The sequence below is a fragment of the Lotus japonicus genome, chromosome 2 (assembly GCF_012489685.1).
Source record: "Lotus japonicus ecotype B-129 chromosome 2, LjGifu_v1.2".
NCBI classification, from domain to species: Eukaryota; Viridiplantae; Streptophyta; class Magnoliopsida; order Fabales; family Fabaceae; genus Lotus; species Lotus japonicus.
In genome coordinates, this window is record NC_080042.1 from 62,373,138 (window position 1) to 62,395,862 (window position 22,725).

Below are 22,725 nucleotides of genomic sequence, written 5' to 3' on the forward strand. Positions count from 1 at the left end.
ATCAGCGTCAGACAGAAGACACAAATGCATCAATAAAGTTAAGGGTGCGTTTGTTAAAAGTTTAGTAAATGGCTTAAATTCGAATTGGTTCATATAATTTTTATTTTGCAATATTATATGGTAATTGATGTGGTTCAAATAGACAGCATTGTGTTGGGCTTCCAATTCCAATTTGTGCTTTAAAACTTATTTAAAATTTACCTCATAGGTGAATAGGGCATAAATCTTTTGGATAGGTTTATATTGTTGTGTATATGACGTGCGCCTGGTCTATTAATATGTTCTAGCCTCGTGTTCATTCAATTCCACCTAATCGGTTTCTTTCTTTAGGTTGGGATGAGTTTGATTTTAAAAAATTTGGTGAAATCAATATTTAGGTAGACATAATAGAATGGAACAAAACATAATAGAATAAGTTAAATAATATTTTGTGTACTTTGGTAACTAAGTAATGAAAAACAAAACCACAAATTTAATTATGTATATAACCGTGATTGAGTATAAAAATTGAATTCAAACATAATATATTTTTCATATATATTAATATTTATTATAGCAGAATCATAATATTATTTTAAGAATAATAGCATATAATTTTAAAAAACAATATTTTTATGTTAATTTATAGTAATATATTAGCACTAAATTTATAAAAAAAAAAACCGCTAATTCTTAAAACATGTATAATTTTAAATTGTTAATATAGTTAATGTTAATTTATAATAATATTTATAGAGAAATCATATGTGCTTCGCATTGTGCAAATGTCGTGGAAATCCTCCAACTATGAGATGATGTAGCATCCTATTGGGCAAGAGACAAAATTGCATGTGTTAGAGCTATTTTGGATTTTGGATAGGGATTTTGTAACGCCTCAATTCTCAACTAAGGAATTACATTGGAATCCTATCAAAGTCTAAGGACTAATTTGCAACCCTAAAATACAAGAGTAATTTTTTTGAAAAGAACTAAACATAACATCGCAAAAGCGAATACACCTGCCACTTGTTTGATAAAACACTTCAACCATAGGTTTGGAAACATAACATAATCTTAATTAAACAACCCGTTCCCGCATACAGTAATAGTTATTTACAATATCATAAACATGGTTCAAAATAAGTATGCATATTTAGACAGTGGCGAAAACAAGGTTTTAATAACAGAGTTTTCAGATGGCGAAGGAGACTTATACATAATCTACAAAAAGAAATTTAAACTGCTTCTTTCATCACTACTCTGACGCCTTCAATCCTTGTCTCCAACTCGAACATAGCTAAATTTCGGCGAATAACCTCCATCGCCTAATAGCGTTAAGCTCCCAAACAAGAAGTAGCAAACATAAAGGGTTAACTCCAACATATTTCATCCTATCAATCATTTCATCCTCTTCTTCCAACCTTGCAGCCTGATACAAGCTCCTGATCAAAACAACAAAATGTAGTCTCATTAGGATAGCATCCCCACTCTCCCATCCTATGGAACAATTTCAACGCATCCCCGGTCTTCCTAATCTTACACAAATTCGTTAGCAGAAAATGGAATGTCTCCACATTCCTGGGAACCCCACGATAGTCCATCTCAACCAGCACCTTCTCCGCCTCCGAATGAAGCAGAAACAGATCCTTCTGGCGACAAAGCTCACACACACAATCTAGCATAGCGTTGTAAGCCACTACACCAAGCTCAAACCCTCCATGATACATCTCCCCAGCAAGCCTCCGAGCTTCTTCAAGCTTCCCATCAACGCACCAACCCTTGATCAGCAAATCACACATGGCTTCATCCGGGAAGATCACCCTAGCCAAATCCTTCACCATCCTCTCTGCGTAGCTCGAAAAACCCTTCGAACACAGCTTCTCCACAACCACCTTCAACGAACCGCGATCGCGCTTCGATCCATAATCCCGCTCCATTCTCTCGAAAATTGAACCACCTGGCTCGGCCGCCCCGCGCAAACAAGCCGGTCGATTGCCGCGACAAGGGTCTTGGGCCCTGCACCGCCTCCAGATAGATCATCATGCGTGGCCTTGAAATCCTTGCGGCGGCCGAAGTAGTCGACGAAATGGGAGAGTGTATCGTCGGTGAGGACGAAATTGGGGTGCGAAACGAGCCATTGGTGGAACCCTATGCCGGCTCCGGGTGAGAGGTTTAGGACTTGGAGGACCAAATCGGGGGTTGGTGTGACGTGAGAGAAGCTCAGGTTGAGGTGCTGCGCGACGGAGCGAGGGTCTGAGTCTTAGTCTTTTAGAAGCTCCGAGGAGAGTGCAATGGAAACTAGATCCGAGTCTTCTGGGAGAGTTTGGGTTGGGTTTGGGGTGAAGGGTGAAGGGTTCCGATGAGAAATGCCTGGTTTTGAAGAGTGAAGATGGAGTGAGAAGGGTTGGGGATTGGAAATGAGGTGAGGGAGTGGAAGAGTGGTGGTGGTGAAACGGAGGAGAGGGTTCGATTTGACAGGAGGAGATGGGTGCTAGGGAAGAAGAACGGAAGGATCGGAGCAAGAGCCTCCGAAGTTGCAGAGACGCTAATGGCGACATTTTTAGGGTTCCAGAGTGAGAAGAACACGAGGAGGAAGAAGAAGAACCAGGAGTGAAGTACTACTGTCACATTATATGCATTGTGGACGTTGGATATAGTGGTGTTTCAATGGACGGCTGAGATTGCCTGTTTATGAAATTCCTATTTGGTTCTATTGATTCTTTCTTTATGCTGTGTTTGTATGTCGGTATGAAAATGAAAGAATATGAGGGGAAAGAAAATAAAATGAAACTTTTTTTTTTGAACTTGAAATGAAAGTAAATAAAAAAGTAAATGAAGTGATTTTTAAGTTGTTTATATTGTGAGAGAGATCATGGATAATCAATAGAATATATACGGTCAGGGGCAACAACGTTATTTCTCATCCTAAAGTAGATCTTATTACCACCAAGCTTCTTTTTTTTTTACCACCAAGCTTTTTCAATAATATGTAGATGACAACTGTCTTTTTCAACGGCATCCCACAGCGGCTATTCGTCAAGCTCCGTTTCCAAAACCGAGCCAGCGTCGCCGCCAAGCGCCACTTCGTCAAAGGCGCTCAGCTCCTCGCACAAGCCGGATCTTCCAACGCTCGAACCAGATCTGCCACGACCTCCCTCGCTAAAGAAGCCTTAGTATGAAAGTGCTACTTTGCTTACCTGGTAAATTGAGCTTCAAATTGTTTGGAAGACTAATTCAATTTCAATTTCAATTTCTAGGTAACAATCTGTGTAGCTATACGTCAATTTTTGGACCTTCAGAATTCATTGTACTTAAACTTATTTGCTGTAGGGCATTAATTTTTCCACATGTTTGCTTTCCTATCAATTATACTTTTCTAAAAATATGTACATTGTCCAAATGACGTTCATGCACATTGCACACACTACTGTGATCTATATTTACTTCATCAATTTAATTTTGACCTCAAATGTTCGTTTTTCTTCGCCATGATAAAAGTTGTCCCTCCGTCTTTACTCCTAATCTTAACTTTCCATTGTATATGCATTTTAGAGCTACTTTAAGATTCCCCCCTCTTTCTCAAGCTTATGGAGCATCTTTGTTTCTTACAGTTTAGATTTTATCCCTTTGGGGACAGGGTGACCTATGCTCTTGTGGCTCTGTTTGTAAATCTTGTATCATAGAGGATTTATAGTTTAAAGCCGGTCTTAATTGTTATTCAATGATCTGTGCAGGCTTTGGACATAATGATCAACCAATTAAAGAGACTGATTTGCTGAAAAATCAAAAGGGCCCCAATTACGTTTCAGTTGATCAAAGCTGTGAAGGAACCGTACCACCTCTAGTTCCTTTTGGTTTAGAGGGGAATGAAGCGGAATGTGCAGTTCTAGGTTCAATCTTGCCTACCATTGATGAAGATGTTTCTAAAGCTCCTTGTTTTGCTAGTGAAACATCATTACATGAAAATCCAAGGCTTACTGAAGATGCAGTTGTAGTACAAGAAATTTCCGACAATGATATCATAGTAACTGGAAGTTGTGTGGTAAAAAGTACTTTCAAGCATTGTATATTTAATTCATCCTGCCAATCATCACTGATACAGGTAGACAACATAATTGAAAATCAGGGCTGTTTATCAGCTGGTAATGTTCCGAGATATGTGAATCTTGAACCATCACTTGCAATGGACTGGCTTGAGATATCGTGGGATGATTTGCGAATTAAAGAGCGTGTTGGTCCTGGTATTTTTTATGCTTACCCATTTTCTTCTTCGTGAATCCATATAACTTCAATATCATGGACTTCTTCCGCGGTAGATGATTCTAAAAGCTTCTCCCTTTTCAATATGCAGGCTCATTTGGGACAGTGCACCATGCTGAATGGCATGGATCAGTAAGTGTCAATATACATACTGAATTTTCTGTAAACCAAGCACATTTGAGTAAGTAAGTGTAGCTTGCTGATGTCTTAATGTTGCGTTGTTTCTTAATCTGTTTGATTGCAATTGGATTAGTGACACTTAGCCACCATAATCAGTTTATTATATGAAACATAACTATTTACGTGTCTCATGTTGGCTCAATGTATATATTTATTGGAAACAAACAAACATATATATATATATATATATATATATATTCCTTTTTTAGATAATTTTATTTTATAAATTGCAGGATGTTGCAGTCAAGGTTTTAAAAGTTGAAGATTTCCATGATGATCAGCTTAAGGAGTTTCTGAGAGAGGTGTGTTACTTGGTGCCTCTTTATTGCATTGTTTATGACTTGGATTATGTTAACTAGGTGGAATTTGCTACCAAAGGCACAAGCATCTTATTACTGTTAGCTGATGATAGACTATCCTCAGCTGGAAACTATATTCCTTTTGTCTAGTGTCTTATACATTGTCTTTTATGCCCTATTCTCTTTTAGACAAATCTCTCTTTCACAAAAAATCATCTATTTCTATTGTTTTTTCTTGTCTTGTGCTAGTGTTAGCAATATCTATTATTGTTGTTTGTGTATAACTGTATATTGCTTTTTCAGTTGCCCTATTTTCTTGCTTGTTGCCTTGTTTCTGACACACAATGTCAAAGTGTTGTTTCATCTTGGGTGGAAATTATTACATTTAGTGAGGCTATACCGTGTTTATTCAATTTAATATTCCAATTTGTGTAACTTTATATGCCCACCTTCACTCCTGCATCAGTGTCAGCATTTCTGTTCAACTGGGTTCATGTGGTACTTATTTATATCTCCAGTTCAATTACAACATTGTTGGGAAACACTAGAGTGTGAAAATGATTTATCTTGTATTAAGTTATAGTCACTGCACTTCTCCATCAAGAATAATATTTTTCGTATGCCATAAACTAATTATTCAAGTTGGTTGTACATTGTAACAATCCCAACATTGCATGGTTTGTGGAGCACTTAATGAATTATGCGTTGTACTGCCATGGTTAAAACTCGTATGCTTCCGTTGTGCTATACACTAGTTTGTATATAATGAGATTTAGAATTCGTTTTATGAAACTTGCTTCTATTTCCTCTCTTCATTTAAGGGGGTAAAAGCAGCTAGTTATATCCAAGTTGTTATTGGCATTGCTTCAAGTTGCAATAATGAAACGTGTTCGGCACCCAAATGTGGTGCTCTTCATGGGCGCAATTACGAAATGTCCCCATCTATCAATAGTGACAAAGTATTTGCCTAGGTGAGACAAACATTATTAATATTAATATATTTTTACGTACATAATGAAATGCCTTATTACATGATTAAATGCCTTACAGTTGCTGTTTTCTGGTATTGTGGCAGGTGTAGTTTATATTGTCTGATACATATGCCGGCATCTAGTGAAATACTGGACCACAGAAGAAGATTACGGATGGCTTTGGATGTGGTTTGTGTCAGATATTATTATTTTGTTACATGAATTTTTTTATTTTGTGCGTGATTTATATTATTTGTCTGAAATCTGAATGCAGGCTAAAGGGATCAATTATCTCCATTGCCTGAAACCTCCAACTGTGCACTGGGATCTCAAATCTCCAAATTTGCTAGTTGACAAAAATTGGACAGTGAAGGTGGAATGAGACTAATTTAACAGTTTTCTATAACATATTTAAACATTTTGTGCAAGTGAATGATTTCCTTTTCCTTTCATGCTTAGGTTTGTGATTTTGGATTGTCCAGATTTAAAGCAAACACTTTCATCTTAAAGTAGCTCTAAAATGGATATACAATGAAAAGTTAAGATTAGGAGTAAGGACGGAGGGACAACTTTTATCATGGCGAAGAAAAACGAACATTTGGGGTCAAAATTGAATTGATGAAGTAAATATAGATCACAGTAGTGTGTGCAATGTGCATGAACGTCATTTGGACAATGTACATATTTTTAGAAAAGTATAATTGATAGGAAAGAAAACATGTGGAAAAATTAATGCCCTACAACAAATAAGTTTAAGTACAAGGAATTCTGAAGGTCCAAAAATTGACGTATAGCTACACAGATTGTTACCTTGAAATTGAAATTGAATTAGTCTTCCAAACAATTTGAAGCTCAATTTACCAGGTAAGCGAAGCACAACATACCTGAATTCAGATGTCTTTCAGGATTAACAAAACTGTGATTGAAACTCATAGATTGAGAACATGTTGCACCATCCATATATGGTGATTGTAATTCTTTTAAATGAGAAATTTGAAATGGGGAAGGCATTGAAGAAATATATGCCCCATTAATTGTGGAATCTGGCCCATGGACATTTCCTGGTTCCCGAACCAGGTCGACTACGTATTCCCTGTCAAACAATAAAAAAGGGAAAACACCATTCGCATGAAGTAAATGCCTGACTAACTTATCTACAACGTTAGCCACACGCCAAAGTCCTAATATAAGCAAGCAAAACCGGAAGACGTAATATCAATATCTATACCACTTGTGGAAGATGCTTTAAGCCTTTGAAATCAAGATGAACACAAAAACATGAAAAGCAGATTAACAAGAAAAATGGTTTAAAGTTAAAACTACTACTGGGAGTCACATAATTATGAATTATGATTGACATAGAGCATAACCATTTAGGGATAGAGATGTTGTATGTGACATTATTATCAAAATATGGATGACAAAGCTAAAACGAGGGCCAAAGTGGGACTATTGTGCTAACCTTAGAGCTGCTTGTCATCTTTAATCTTAACAAGGCAAGAGGATCTATGATCTGCAGCACAATACTTGCAACCACGAGCTATGCGACACAACAAACCTATGTAATCTGCCAACCTCTGCATTTCAAAGGACAAGCAATAACGTAAACTCTTATGTAACAAGCTTTTCTACAAAAACTAATGCATCCAACTCAGTACAAAACGACCGCATGCAACATTATGCACCACGTTTCTATATCCATGCATGCTCAATAATATTCTTGTACAACCAAAATGTTCTTTGACAATAGGAAGCAGTAATTCAGTAAAAATATCACTATTGTCACCTTGAAAAGAATTTCCTGATGCCTACAAAGCCCAGCAAATAGGCTGCCAATAGGAAGCACAACACACTTTTGAAAACTCCTCAACTTCTTACTAACCAACTTCCAGCACTTGTGGAGATCTCCTTGCTCGGCCGAGAACGTACCCCTTCATAGATTCAAAAAATACATCAACAAAAAGTGGGAAAAAAAAACATTTCTTCACATTCAAAGAACAAGGACAATACAAGAGATTGTTCTACGGGCTCTCCCCTTGTATGTATACCCCATATATATTGCAACAAGTTTTCCTAGATGTTCCACCAGCACCAAGGTGTTCTCAGAAGCACAATACAACTCTTGTGCTTTATCGTGAAGGAGCTTCAGGCGAGAGTCCTCATGTCCATCAACAAGCACCACCTCCATAGAAGTCTCACTAGGTTCAACAGCTTTAAGCGCCATCAAAGTAGGTACGCGTCTACCTTCCTCGGCATCATTGCACATCAACCACAGATACAGATTCATCCCCAATATGTTGAAAAAACCATAAGATATCTTGTCCGAGTATGACAAGCGCCCACGCACCTAACCCCAAAAACAAAATTGAACAACATTGATTCATCATCATCATCATATATTTCTCTTGTTTTGTGAATAGGCAATGCTGTTTGTGTTCATACATACCCATAGACGATAAGAAACAGAATCAGCATCCCATGTTTCAGTGCAAGGAGGGAGAACGGGCTCTGTCACGAGACTAGCCCAAAATGTGAGCCGATTTGATAATGCACGCTGCAAAATGTAGGTCTCTATACACTTCTTCGCCAATGTTTCTTCTTCGCTTTCTTCCTCCTCCTTCTACCTCCTCGCTGTTGTAGAGTTAATGGTGGAGAGCCGAGACGACGACGGTGTTTCCTCCTTAATGTCACTGGAGAAATTTCCGTCCAGCGTCGTCCCGGAGAACAAGCTCCCAACATAGCTGCTGCTGCCGCTCGATAGCCTCAGAAGCGAAACCTGTAGGTCAAATCTTCGGTCGATGGCGGCGTCCTTCTCCGGCGGTGGAAGAAGAAGGTCATGATCGCTGTCGCGGTCCTTGTCCTCCTCGGAGTGATCTTCTCTTTTGTCGCTCAACCAGTCGCAGAAGGCCGCAACCTGCTTGTGTCTGAGCCGGAGCTTGTCGCCGATGGCGAAAAGTTCAGAGACGGCAGAGCGCTTTCCGGAGGAGACGCGGATGGCGTCGTTGCCGGTGGTGGTTGAGGACGATGAGAGTGGATTTCTAGAAATGTCGGTTTCATCACCGAAAGTTTGTGATCTGATTGAGTTGACAAGCTTCTTCTTCTTCTCGTGATCTAACCCTCCTTCAGGAAAATGACGCGGGAAAATGTATGTGGTTCTGTGAGGCATTTTCACAAACCGCCACTAGTCACGAGCTTCTCGCCACAAAAAAACACGCAGTCACGTGCAAATCGCAACAAAACACTTTCTGTCACCAGCGTCGTAGCTATCTCTTCTTCTTCTTCCTCTTCTCCAATTCTCAACCACAACACTCGATGCGTGTGTGATTTCAAGTTGCAACTATCAAGTATCAGCCAATTCAACTATGAAATGAAGTTCCATATGTAATGTAATATAGCAGGAAGTTAGAAATTGCACTCCACGCTTTTGATCCTGAATTGACCACCATGGAAATTGGAAAACTAACCTTTGATTCAATGCGCGATTAGGTTTGAGTTTGGCATGGAGGATTCTGAGTGATTATGAGCTCTGGTTGGTTAGTTGAAGAGAGTTGAAGCTTGGAGTTGGGATGTTGCAGTAGGTGGTGGGAAATTGAAATAGTATGGAGACTATATGCTAACGGACACGGGTGGCATGGTACGCACCCTTTCTAGTGATGACACACGTGAAATTTTTGACAGAGAGGTTTATGGCACACAAGTGTAAAGGTGCGCACTGCGCATGTGGTATATAGCGCGGGTTTCTGTGTGAGAGTAGCAGGTTCTGAAAAGGGAACTCATGCACTCTCGATCGCAAAATTTATTATTATTTTAACAAAAAAAATTGTTACATTTAAAAACATTTAATTTATCAAAAAGATAGGAAGAAAAATATGTAGAAATAAAATGAGAGAGAAAGTGGAGCGTGAGTAAATTATTACTCTAGTTCTCTTTTACAAAATTGAATAAAACATAACAAAATAATCACTTGGACTCATTTGGTATGTTGTATATATTAAACAATAGACATGATGATATTAGTCATTATAGTACTAGCCATGATAGGATAACGTCTGATAAAAAATTAATTTTGTTTACCGTGTTTGGTCATACACTGTATAACTTATCATATTATTTAAATGAGTACAGTCATATATTTGGTAGACAGTGGTGGTGGTGGTGGAGAGTAGTAGTGGTGGGTGGTGGTAGAGATATGAAGGAAGCAAAAGATGGTAGTTGTGGCGGCAGTGCTGGTGGCAATGGCGGTAGTAGAGTGGTGATGGTGGAAATGGCGACGATGTTGGTGGAGGATGACGGAGGGGATTGTAAGGTGGTAGTGGAGATGGTTGTGGGGGTGGCAGTGTTGTAGGCAATGGCGGCAACAATAGCAGTGGTGAAGTGCGGTGATGGCGACAACAATGGTGATATTGGTGAAGGGTAGTGCTTGTAGACAGGTGGCGGCGGCGGCAGTGGCAGTAGTGGTGGCGGTGGATGATAGCGGTAAAGTGGGGGTGATGCTAATGATTGAGGTGGTGGTGAGGATGGAGTTGATTGTAGTTGTGACAGTAGTGGTAGTGGTCGTGGCCGCAATATTGAGGGAAACTATGGAAGAGGCGAAAGGTGGTGGTGACAATGGGTGGTGGTGGCGGTGGATGGTGGGTATGATGGCTGTGGAATTGGTGGTGGTGGCGATGACGACAGTGGCAACAGTGGAGGGTGGTGGGGGTTGTGCAGTAGATTAAATAATTTCAAATAGTTTATACGTCATAATCGTATGTAGTCTTATTCATCATTTATATGATGGATTAAATAATTCATCATTTTAATGTATAAGAGTGAATTGATGGATAAACTTATATCATACAATGTTAACACCAAACAATAGATCAATCATAATGTATTGTATGAACGTATATTATCATGTCTAATACAACATACCAAAAGAGTCTTAAAGATGTGTACATTTTGGTAATTGGTATGTCGTATTAGGGCCAACAAAATGCTCATTGATAGATCTAGGCCCCGTTTGGAAGAACTTATTTGAGCTTATCTGATAACATAAGCTCTTATGTCAGTGTTTGGGAGAGCTTATGCAAACAGCTTATAGCCTACCATAAGCTGTTTTGAGCTTATTTTCATAAGCTATTCAAGATAGCTTATGAAAAAGAGCTTATGCTTATCTATAGCTTATTTTTAATTTATTTCAATAAATATTTTAAAATAGCTTATGAATAAGCGCTTATGACCATAAGCGCTTAATTAAGTTGTATTTCCAAACGGGGCCCTATTTTATGGGTTGCATTCATATGTTGAAACTTGCATGTTCATCGCACATAGTAAAGCCATAAAAAAATAAAAGTGAAAAATAAATTTTGCTTTATCTCATACCTCATCAATCAAAACTCAGTCTCCCAAAGGAATAACATGATAACCATAATGAAGGCTAAATGCAGAATGAAGATAACCAAAAAGCTGAGAGAATAGGATTAGTAAGTTATGAACTTATAACCTAGACACTGTCTTCATGATGTCTTCATGATAGGGACTAATGAAAATCCAAAATAAGCAAAGGAGGTCAAGTTACAACATTCTATCATATACAGTCAAAAACTTCTATTAGACCTTTTCCTTCACCTGCTATCTTGCATTCACCCCAGGGGGCACCAAAAGTCTTAAATTGGATAGAGTATCTGGAACAGGGACCAGCACACCCCTCTAATCTCCAGCGTGATCAATTAGAAATGCAGACACCAAGCACTCATAAATCCTAACAAAGAGGATCAAACTAATGCGTGATTGTCTTCAAAGGATTATATCCATACAAAAATTTATTTCTGAATCTATTAAGTAAAACTGAGCATGAGATAAAGAAAACATGATTGAATAGGGAAGAAACTATTACAATACCTTGCAATTAAAAAAATGAGATCACTAGACTCGACCCCTCATTCGTTTTGGCTTCTTAACATAACTCAACCGAATCTTTTTCAGGCGTCTTCTCTTTCTAGCCATTTTGTCAAGCAAGGTTTCCCTCTTCTTCACAGCCTTGACCTTTCTTCTTCTTCACATATCTTGGGTCAACAATATACTCCTTGGGCGTCACAGCCAATCCTCTACTCTGGGCTTCATGGAAAAGAGCATTAGCCTTATCAGCCCGATTGTGAGCACCCAATTTGGACATCAACAAGTCATAAGTCTTGATCCCAGGTTCACACCCATCAGCTTTCGTCAAGGCAAAGACCTTCAAAGCATGCTCAACTCTCTCAATGCCATACAAAATTGTGAGAAACTGATAGTAAGCCTTCTTATCAAGAGAGGCACCATACCCAGCAGATTTCATCCTATCAATCATTTCATCCCCTTCTTCCAACCTTGCAGCCTGATACAAGCTCCTGATCAAAACAACAAATGTAGTCTCATTGGGATAGCATCCCCACTTTCCCATCCTATGGAACAATTTCAACGCATCCTCGGTCTTCCTAATCTTACACAAATTCGTTATCAGAACATTGAATGTCTCCACATTCCTGGGAACCCCACAATAGTCCATCTCAACCAGCACCTTATCCGCCTCCGAATGAAGCAGAAACGGATCCTTCTAGCGACAAAGCTCACACACACAATCTAGCATCGTGTTGTAAGTCACTACACCAAGCTCAAACCCTCCATGATACATCTCCCCAGCAAACCTCTGAGCTTCTTCAAGCTTCCCATCAACGCACCAACCCTTGATCAGCAAATCACACATGGCTTCATCCGGGAAGATCACCCTAGCCAAATCCTTCACCATCCTCTCCGCGTAGCTCACGAAACCCTTCGAACACAGCTTCTCCACAACCACCTTCAACGAACCGCGATCGCGCTTCAATCCATAATCCCGCTCCATCCTCTCGAAAAATTGAACTGCCTGGCTCGGCCGCCCCGCGCGAACAAGCCAGTCGATCGCCGCAACAAGGGTCTTGGGCCCTGTACCGCCTCCAGATAGAACATCATGCGTGGCCTTGAAATCCTTGCGGCGGCCGAAGTAGTCGATGAAATGGGAGAGCGTATCGTCGGTGAGGTCGAAATTGGGGTTCAGTTGCAAATAACCAAGGGCAATGAGTCTGTTAATTAGAGAATATATGACAAACAAGGGTGGAGTTACTTGTTAATCAACGTTTCTATACAACAGCAAGAAACTATAGTGACAAGGAAACCAATTATGCATTGTGTGTTCCTTATGTATCAGTACCCATTTTTATCATCTCTGTTGGGGACTTCAGCTGTTCAGCAGCTTCTTTAGTGACTCAACTATGTCAGCATAAGATGGGCGTTGACCAGGGTTACTGCAAAGTAAATAAGCAAACACCAGAAACATGCTAATGTTTAGAAATATTTGAAAAGTACTAGTTAACATAGCAAGATAATACATGAACTGTGCTGATTTATCTGCGAAACTGGCAAGGAATCTGCGCAGGGATCTCAAGTCTCCATGCAAGAGTTGAAGTGAGAAAAGCTAAAAGCTATATATACTTCACGAGTTAACACTCATATTAAAGTATTACTTATCCTACTTCATGGAAGTTTAGTCTGATTGTTTAATTGTTGGCGTATCCTTATTCGAGAATCACCTAAATGAGTAATTAAACTCTGTTCAGAAATTGACGAGTAAGATTTCCACCAGCTGAACAGTTTAACAAACGAAATCCATAAAGACTGTCATGAATCAAGTCTAATTTGGCCTTAATCATCCTATCATCCAGTTAGTCTCCCCTCCTAACCATTACATGTCTTCTCTATCTACCCATGTCCAAACCACCTAAGATGAAACTCTATCGTCTTTTCTACAATGGTTGTTGAAAGGTTATCTCACATGGAGATCCAAAATAAAATGCCACAACTGAACAACATGATTTCAAAATTTTGAATTCCCTATCTACTAGTTTAAATTGAAATTTCCAAATTACTCAACTTTCAATTTATTTAAGATTTTTGTGAACATAAAATTATAGGTTACTTTGAGATATGATGCAACTTGCCGGCTGCACCATGAGTAACGGACAAAAGGTCCCATGTCAAGTAGTTAGTACTCAACCCACCATCTAATTAATTTGTGTACAATCTTTTATAAATCTCATAGCTGTGCATAGAATAATTGTTGATTTGGATTTTATTAAACAAAAAATACTCAAAAGCCAAGGTACAAAGACACATATGACTTCTTTTTCAAAGGCTCCTGAATTTAAGATAATCCAAAAGGGCAACCAGCATAACGATACACTGATAACTGAGCATCATTTAGTTGTGGATCTCTTGTTCTTCATGAACAGTGCTTCATTTTTTTGAACTCATGAACAGTGCTTCATTTTAATGTAGTGTATTTTGGTTCTAGACATTTTCCGGCACCAACTAACTGGATTTTGAAAATAAAATAGAGCATAATTAAAATCTCCAAAAGTACAACTCAAATTTACCCAAATTTGTAAAATACACCTTCAAAAACAATTAAAAGATTTCCAAGGGTAATCTAACATGCTCGTTTAAGCCTCCGTCGCAGCCACTATCTTCGACTCCTGCTTTGTTCTTCTATTAGTATGAGTTTATCGGAGCCTCTTCTTTTTCCTAGTTCTCATTGAAGTAGGAATGATTTATTTGATGCCGTTAAAACCTTATTTTTAAGTATGTTTGGTTCTCTGATAAAAAAGTTGTGTACAAGTTGCAACTCTGGTAAATTGAACTAGGGTTGGCAACGGGTCCCGTGGATGCGGGTTTGGTCATTCCCACACCTAAGTCAAACTTAACACTCAAACTCAAACTCATATGGGTGCAAAAGTTAAAACAAAAACCAAACTTCTGGGTTTCGGGTTTTTCGGGTTACCCAAACCTGATGTGAGCACCGAACCCGCAAAAAAACTCAAAAACCCGACCGGAAACAAATGTACATAAGAGAACAACATGAACATAAGCTGATTAAAACTCATCATCGTTCCAATACAAAAGAAAAAATATAGTTCATGAACATAAGCTTATAAACAACATAATTCATGGATTTATAAACATCCAAATTCTAAATGTCTAATTAAAGAAAACCTTACTTATTAGTAACTTTAATAATATATAAGAGCTGGTAATTATATGCATAAGGCTTTGGGTTTGAGTTTAGATTTGGGTGCGAGTTTAATCAATCTCACACCCGAACCCAAATAAGTTTTAAAATTCGGGTGAAACTCAAACTCATACCCAAAGAAATTGGGTTTCACCCGAAATTTCGGGTTGGACCTTGCGGGGGAGTTTTCTTACCATCTCTAAATTGAACTGATAAATTGTATAGATGAATCACTATTTAAAATGAATAGGGGAAAAATTAATTTCGCTCAAAATTTTTGGATCAATTTTATTTTCACTTATTCATGTAAGAGATGCTAGGCTACCCTTTGACAGGGCCGGTCCCGACATTTTGGAGGCCCTGGGCAAATAATAAAAATGAACCCCTAATAATTTTAACGTTCGAAATTTCATTAAAACCATTATGTTGGTTCGTTTGGCAACTGGCCTCTTGCAACCCGCACAGGGGTCGCGTGTTCGAAACCCAGTACATAAAAGTAAGATACACAGTTACCAACCACTAAACCAGCTCAAGTCATTACTAACATCTTAAACATTAATTATTATAACTAAATTTTATTTTAGGGGAAAGTTTAATGTTAATTTTTTTTTTGTGCCCCTTTTTCTTGGAGGCCCTGGGCTGTGGGCCTGCTTGCACAGGCCCAGGGCCGGCCCTGCCTTTTGATCATGAGTTTTAACCATGTATCTTTGACCCGAAATTTTCTCAAAATCCCTCCTAATTTTAATCATCCTATTTCTCTCTTACAAACTCAATTTGAAATACTAGAAGCACAAGATGGAAACCAGAGCATGCATCCAACATTCATGTATCCTTCATCCATTTGATGCAAATATTTCTACAATAAAATCAAATCGATAGATATATTCCAAACATATAAATTGTAAAAAAGTGATGTTTTAGGTAAGACATTATCTACCCGTTGGCGCTGTGATATATTAATTGAAAGCAATAGCAACAAGCTACTGAATTATTGCAACTTATCAGTTCAAATATTAATTCCACTAAATTATTGTGGTTCAATATTAATTTCTATAACCCGAGACAAGTGCCACTTGCTGATTATGATCACTTTCCATTAGTAGATGCAACGTGGGGTGGGGGTGAAGAACGTGACAGTTATCATTATCAAGGGATGAAATATTTATATAAAAAAGTATATCGTGTGTTCATTCATAAAATAATAAACAAATGAGTGTGTGGTTCAACTTATACATGTTAAATTTAATATCCTTAAGTAAGATGGTATTGAGTTTGAGTCTTGTGTATAAAAAAATTAAGTGGAAGAAATAGTCCCATAAGAATGGGGAAATTTTCAACTCGAACAAGATTAACGAAAAATATAAAAATAAAAAAAAACAATTTCAGATTGATTAACTAACATGTAACAGTCACCTATCAAAAAAAAAAAAACTAACATGTAACAGTCTCTAATTGTAGCCCCCAGGCCCAGCCATATTAAAGGGCCATTAGTTGTAAAGTTGAGCCACTTGATTTCTGGGACCTACAGATATTGATAACGCAATAACTCCATCCTATAATCCCATTCCAATTGTATAAATCAAACTGCTACTCCCTTGTTTTGAATCAGGATTGAACACCAAACAAAACTCTTCCATTAATTAAGGAGTGATTGCTTGATATATATATATATATATATATATATATATAGGTATATGGATAGTAAATTAAATTTTATGTTATATTTTGTCATGATAATAAAAAAAAAAGTTCATACTAATTAATCATGATCTCGTCCAAATAATAATATATATTATGTATGCTCTCAATTGCTTATTGCTTGCAAGGATTTTATAATAAAATTGCATTTCACGTTTGGATTTTTTCTTCTTGGCAGCTGCTCATGTTGATCCTATGCCAGTTGCCGAAGGCTCCCAAACTCTATTATTTTCTAATGTCGAAATAAGAATCATAATTTATTTCCACTATTTTTTCTAAAAGAATTATTGTAATAGGCTTCTTTGGCTTATTATTTTTGGCTTCTGGCTCAACCACGGATTCACCCAAGCAATATTTTATACCTATCTATCAATTAGTATATAAAATGGATCAAAAAGATTCCCCATGTTTTTCGATAAGAACAAAAAAGTTGGTTGTTTTCCATAAAGCAAAGGCTTTAATTCAGTATTTTATCATTCCTTGCAGGCTAATTAGTTACCAAAGAAACCTGCAAAACTTGTATGGTTTGTTAGTATTTCACAAAGTACCATTCATCACTTTGTGCAAGAAAACTACCCCGGAGAAAATAAAACAGAAAACGATACAATGTGACAGTTGTAATAGAGAACAATATCATAATTCAATATTTTTCTTTTAATATCCAAAAGTAAAAAATTGTACAAGGTTGCACAATCACATTTTTACCCACAATAGTGAGTTTTCTAATTTTATTTAAAAAATATAATTCAATATTTATTAGATTTTTTAATGATGATTTAGATTAATTGAATTGGGTAAATGATCATTACTCTTCTCTTACCACCCCCATTCAAGACTCCATCTCCTCTCGGTCCTAATCCTGAGCTCTCCGTCCTCTCCCATAATTCCTAACACACAAGATCCCTTCCATCCATAGCCAGCGACCACCACTCTCACCCTCTCTCCTACCCGTGCGGCCGCCACACCACCACCGTCATCATTTTTCTATCTCCACCATCATTCTCCTTCTTCACGACGTTGGCCGCACATGCTTATTGCCACGGTGGCACAAGACACGACAACGAGGAGCATCCCGGTGGGGGTTGTGGTCGTGGCGCGGTGGCTGAGGGACCGGTGCGAAGAAATCCCCTCCCCAATCTTCCTCCCTTTTCTCTCTCTATTTTCTTCTCGGTTTTGTTCTGGGTGGGGACTTCTGAGTTAGGTTTCTGGGTTGGGGCGCTTGTTTATTGGATTGGTGGCTCGGTGTGGTTGGGTGTGAAGGCTGGTGTCAATTGTGTTCCAATATGGGGTCTCTGGGTTCCGATATGAGATTTCTAGCTTAGTTCACCAAACTCATCATAATCGATCACCTAAATGGTGCCCCGGTGCTCATGGAGGAACCCACATATTTTTAGAGATAGAGAAAGTGGAGCGATGGAGCAGAGCGATGACGAATTTGGCCCACCTTCTTCTTCCTTTCATGATTTGTATGACTTATGGGTTTGGGGTTGAACCTGTGTGTTGCTTGTAACACCCCACTTTTCGTTATTAGGTTATTTATTATTTTATCTTAATTATTATTATGCTATATGGTATTTTGATAATTTATGCGATTTAATTAGATGATTATGTGATTTAATTAGATGATAAGGTCATTAAGTGATTTTATTAGATAATTAAGTTATTATGTGATATAGATAAATAAGGGTTTGAATTTACCTTGTATAATTGTAGAATAACAGAGGTTGAGTTTAACAAGAAGGAACCCCCATTTTCTTTGAAAAGCATATGAACTTATAAATTTTCAAACACAATCAGTGTTAATTTTAATGAGTTTTCGTGAAGAAGTGTAATACCCCCTTGATATGTTTTTAAACTCTGATAAACGTTTTTAAATAAAACAATGGGAAAAAGGGGGTGTTACATTGCTTGAAGATGAAAAAAAAACTGGAAAACTCACTATTGTAGATCAAAAGTAAGTTGTGCAACCTTACACAAGTTTTTACTTGTGAATATTAAACTTCTCCCAATAAGAAATGCTTATTTTAGAGCAACTTCATCTCTAACATCTTAACTTTTGGTTCTTAACACTATTTATGTGGGCTCAATGTGACATATGAGCTTTAAGTAACTCATAAGAAACTGATGTAGATTTTGATCCAATCACGAGTTCTGGACTGGGCGGGACATAAATGATGCTTATGCCCGCCCAAATCGAGCAATCAGACGAACGAAAGCAGTCTTGACGGGATTTACGGAACAACATTGAATCCCGCCCTTCCTTTGGACAGGCCCACACGCCAGCTGAAAGACTCATTTAGATTTGTCTTATATGTATAGAGGCTTGGGCCCCGGTTGTCAGGCCCAAGTACAGTGAAAGTCCACATCATGATCACTCCCTCTATAAAAGGAGAGGTCAACACCTTGTAAAAAGGACCTTTTGAACATTTAATGAGAATATTCCTTTTATGATATTTTTAATACTCTGCTAGGGTTTACTTTCTGTCAGTCTCTTACGTCAGATCTCCCTAGTACAGAACATTGGCGCCGTCTGTGGGTCTTACCTTGATCTACTACTTGACGTCGAGGGTGAGCTTTAAGATCCATGGAAACCCGTTCGTGCGGTGTGGGCCGCCGCGATCATCGCCGGAGGGGTGGTGGTCGTCAGGGCGGCCGCGGTGGCGGACGATACAACAACCGTGAAGTACCTCAAGAGCAGGAGTAGGAGGCTTCCTCGGAAGGGGTTCACTCAGTGGCGCAGTCACCGGCGTCGTTGGAGAATGTAGCTCCGGGGAGACCTTCAGATCTGATAGCTAGATCAGATCCCGGAGTCAGGCGACGATCAGCGCCGCCTGAATACGTGAATCTCGAAGACCTCAAAAACAGCGCTCCGAGAAAAGTACCAGAAGTAGTGACGGGAATCACGCCGGCGGCTTTGCAACAAATGTTGGATACTTTGCAAAAAGTACAAAGCCAGAATGAGCAGTTGCAAGCCCAGGTGGAGTATTTAACCCAGCGGCAAGACTATAAGCAACAACAACGGCTCGAGGCCGAGGACGTTGTCGAGTTCCATCCTTTTGTTCCCGCCATCACAAGGGTGGGTATACCAAAGCATCTGCAAACGATGGCTTTGGACGCCTTTTCAGGCGACTCGGACCCCATGGAACATTTGCGTTACTTTAACACAAAAATGGTTATTGGAGGGGCAACAGATGAGGTGAAGTGTAGATTGTTACCATCAACTTTCAAGGGCATGGCGATGCAATGGTTCATCCGACAGCCGCCCTTCTCCATTGACAATTTTACTGATTTGTCCACGAAATTCTTAACTCAATTCTCCGCCAATAAAACTACCAAGGCAACCATGTTTGACCTTATCAGCATACATCAACAGCCAGGGGAGAAGCTCAAGAACTACATGACGCGATTCAGTAAAATGGCGGTTCAACTGGAGGAAGACAATCCGGATGTCTGCCTGGCGTCTTTCAAAAATGGCCTCAGGGCGGGGGATTTGAACCGAGATTTGACTAGACGACCGGCGAAGGACATGTTGGATCTTCGTGCCCGCGTTCAGGAATTCATTTTGATTGAGCAAGACGATCAAAAGAAACAAGAAAGGGAAGAGGGGAGAAAACACGTCCAGCCTGGCGGAGTTTTGCAGGAAAAGAACAAGACTGGAAAGGATACACGGGTAGCTCAAACTCCACGTATTCCAAGACCCGGCCCCTATCAAAATTCCAAGCCCGGGTTCCAGAATACGTGGCATAGAAATCCCCAAGGTACCGCTGCAGCCCCGGCTGGCCAACAAGGACCCTCGCCAACTCCTGTCCCACTTACTAAATTGAATGCCCCTCTAAGCACTATCTTAAAGGCAGTTGCACAGACAAATGCGGTGCAATATCCGCCGCTTCCTAGGCGACCACCAGCCAATGTGGATACAAACCGATGGTGTGAGTATCACAAAACGTTGGGGCACACCACAGATAATTGTTGGAACTTGAGGCGGGAGATTGATAGGTTGATCAAGGCTGGCCATCTGGCGAATTTTGTTAAAGAAGCAGCAACATCAGAGGTCACTAAGGTAACTCAGGGGGACAGGGGCAAAGGAAAAGAGATAGTGAAAGCCTTGAGCGAATTGGAGGGAGGCGCGCCCTAGAATGGAAGCATTCAGGCGTTCATATTTCTTCTCCAGTTTTTGGCACTTGGCCTGAACAGCAGTGTGTTTGTCATTGATGGCTTCTTTCAAAGACTTGGTCTTCTGAAGGAGCAGGTTAGAAGCCGCAAGTCATCAGTTAACTTGGCGCATTTCTCCTCAGCAGACTTCAGATTTTTGTTGGCAGTCTCAGCATCAACCTTCGCTCGCTCATATGCAGCCTTATAATCAGCCGCCTTCTTCTCAAAACGATTCTTGGCCGATATCAATTCTTTCACACACTGAGCCATTCCCGCCACAGTGCTGGCGGCAGAAAGTGCATGAAAGATGGCCTGGGAAGCAATGTTGGGGGGGCCTTGACCGGAAATATCTTTGTGAATCCGGTTGTCAAAAGTTCGGGTCATGAAGTCCAACCCGTTGAAGTGAGGATCAGATAAGCTCAGCAAAGGGGGAGGAGCCTCGCCACCAATGGCTGAGCTAGTGCCAGCATGGCTGAATGGAGTTGGTGGGCGGTTGATCAACATGCTTGAATCCTGGTGGGGTGGCGGGATATTGTCATGTCCCTTCTTTTTCTCCGCGGGATGACTTTTGGTAGCCAAACCGGTTGGATCGAGGGTTGATTGGTGAAGCGGTTTACCACCAGCAGCGCCTGAAGTTCTTTGGCGTTTAGGGTCCCTGACGTTGTCAGAGCCCGAAGCACCTTCATTCTTTTTCTTCTGTTCAGCCTCGGCGGCCCTTTTCTTCGCCGCCGCAGCAGACTGGGCGAGGTACTCCTTCATCTTTAGTGGGTTAGCGTCGACTTTGCTTTTTCCCATCGTAGCTACATGGAAAGTATCAGTTAGACAAGACACATAAATAAAAAGAAAAGCAAGTTATGTGCAAAGATTATAAACTTACTAAAAAATTGATTTAAAGTGCCGGATTTCGACGCCTCAATCAAGTCATGACCAGAGATTACTGGCAGTGTGCAAAGATAATCGGCGATCCCTCGCTCAGAATCATCCAAGGCGTCATATGAAACGGAGATTTTTCGGCGAGGATTCTTTGTCCAATAAAAGGGGAAGAGAGGATTATTATCGGAATCTCGAAACAAGTTATTTATTTCAGGTGACTCCATAACCTTAAAGTATTTTTTCTGCCACACTTTGTAATGGCTTTTAAGGGCGGTGAATCGGCTCATGTTCTTGCGGGCTAAAAGGGGAACCCACTTAATAGATGTAGGTTTGGTGGTGACTGACTTATAGAAAAGGAAAAACAAGGGGTAGGTGGGAGGGAAACTCAAATGATCACAGAGAATTTCAAAGCAGAGGATAAAACCCCAGGCGTTGGGTTGAAGTTGACAAGGCGCCACGTTCAGAAAGGAAAGAACGTGACATATAAAGGGCGAGAATGGAAGTTTGATATTCAAGTCCAAGAAAAAATAACCATAAACAAAAAAGAAATCGGGCGATTCATCGGATGATTCTTTGCGTAAAAGAACACAATCACCCTCGCCACATGGAAGAACATTCAACAGATGATCTGCGTTATTAGAGGTGGCGGGATTTATCTTTGTAAACCCTTGGGAAGATATTCGAAGCGAGCTGATGCTCCCAATACTGCCCCAGATGGAACGCCAAAGACATTTATCTTCAACCAAATGTGCGTTTGAACGCCATTCGGGTGAAGACAAATCTCCATTAGAAGAGAGAATAGAATCTACAGAGCCGGCGGGACCGGAATCCTCGTGAGTAGAAGGCGAGGAATGAATTTCAATAACAGTGGGGGCAGAAACTTCCCCCTCCGTAGAGGGTGAAGAGAGTTCTAAGGAAGAAATACTAATATTTTGCATCGACGTACTGGGTAATTTCATAAAAATAAAAAGAAGATGAACAGGTTCAAAAAGAAAAAAGAAGAAGATGAACAGTGTCAAGAAAGAAAAAAGAGAAAGACGAACAGTGTCAAGAAAGAAGAAAGAGAAAGGACTCACCGGAGGAAGAAGTGGAGGATTGAGTAGAGAGGATGTCGGCTATGGGAGAGCACCGCGCAATGACGACGGCCGGGGTGACGAAGGTTCGCCGGAGTTCAAAGAGGAGAAAGTGAGAATTGCAGAGAAAGTTTGAGGAAAAGAGTTTCAGAAAAGTGAAAAGTGAAAAGTAAAAAGGG

At 39.7% G+C, this 22,725-nt stretch overlaps 1 protein-coding gene and 2 pseudogenes across 1 annotated transcript; 1 reads left to right on the plus strand and 2 right to left on the minus strand.

Annotated features, from left to right (window-relative positions):
- Positions 1 to 1,276: 1,276 nt before the first annotated feature.
- Positions 1,277 to 2,537, minus strand: LOC130736801 (pentatricopeptide repeat-containing protein PNM1, mitochondrial-like; annotated as a pseudogene).
- Positions 2,538 to 11,114: 8,577 nt separating this feature from the next.
- LOC130736803 (pentatricopeptide repeat-containing protein PNM1, mitochondrial-like) lies at positions 11,115 to 12,900 on the minus strand (annotated as a pseudogene).
- Positions 12,901 to 19,863: 6,963 nt separating this feature from the next.
- Positions 19,864 to 20,583, plus strand: LOC130736804 (uncharacterized). The gene has a single exon (XM_057588588.1). The coding sequence runs from the start codon at positions 19,864 to 19,866 to the stop codon at positions 20,581 to 20,583; it is 720 nt and encodes a 239-aa protein (XP_057444571.1).
- The last annotated feature ends 2,142 nt before the right edge of the window (positions 20,584 to 22,725 follow it).

Excerpts from the sequence above, each read along its gene's own strand:
- LOC130736804 (XM_057588588.1), top strand. The coding sequence starts at position 19,864 with ATGGCGGTTCAACTGGAGGAAGACAATCCGGATGTCTGCCTGGCGTCT.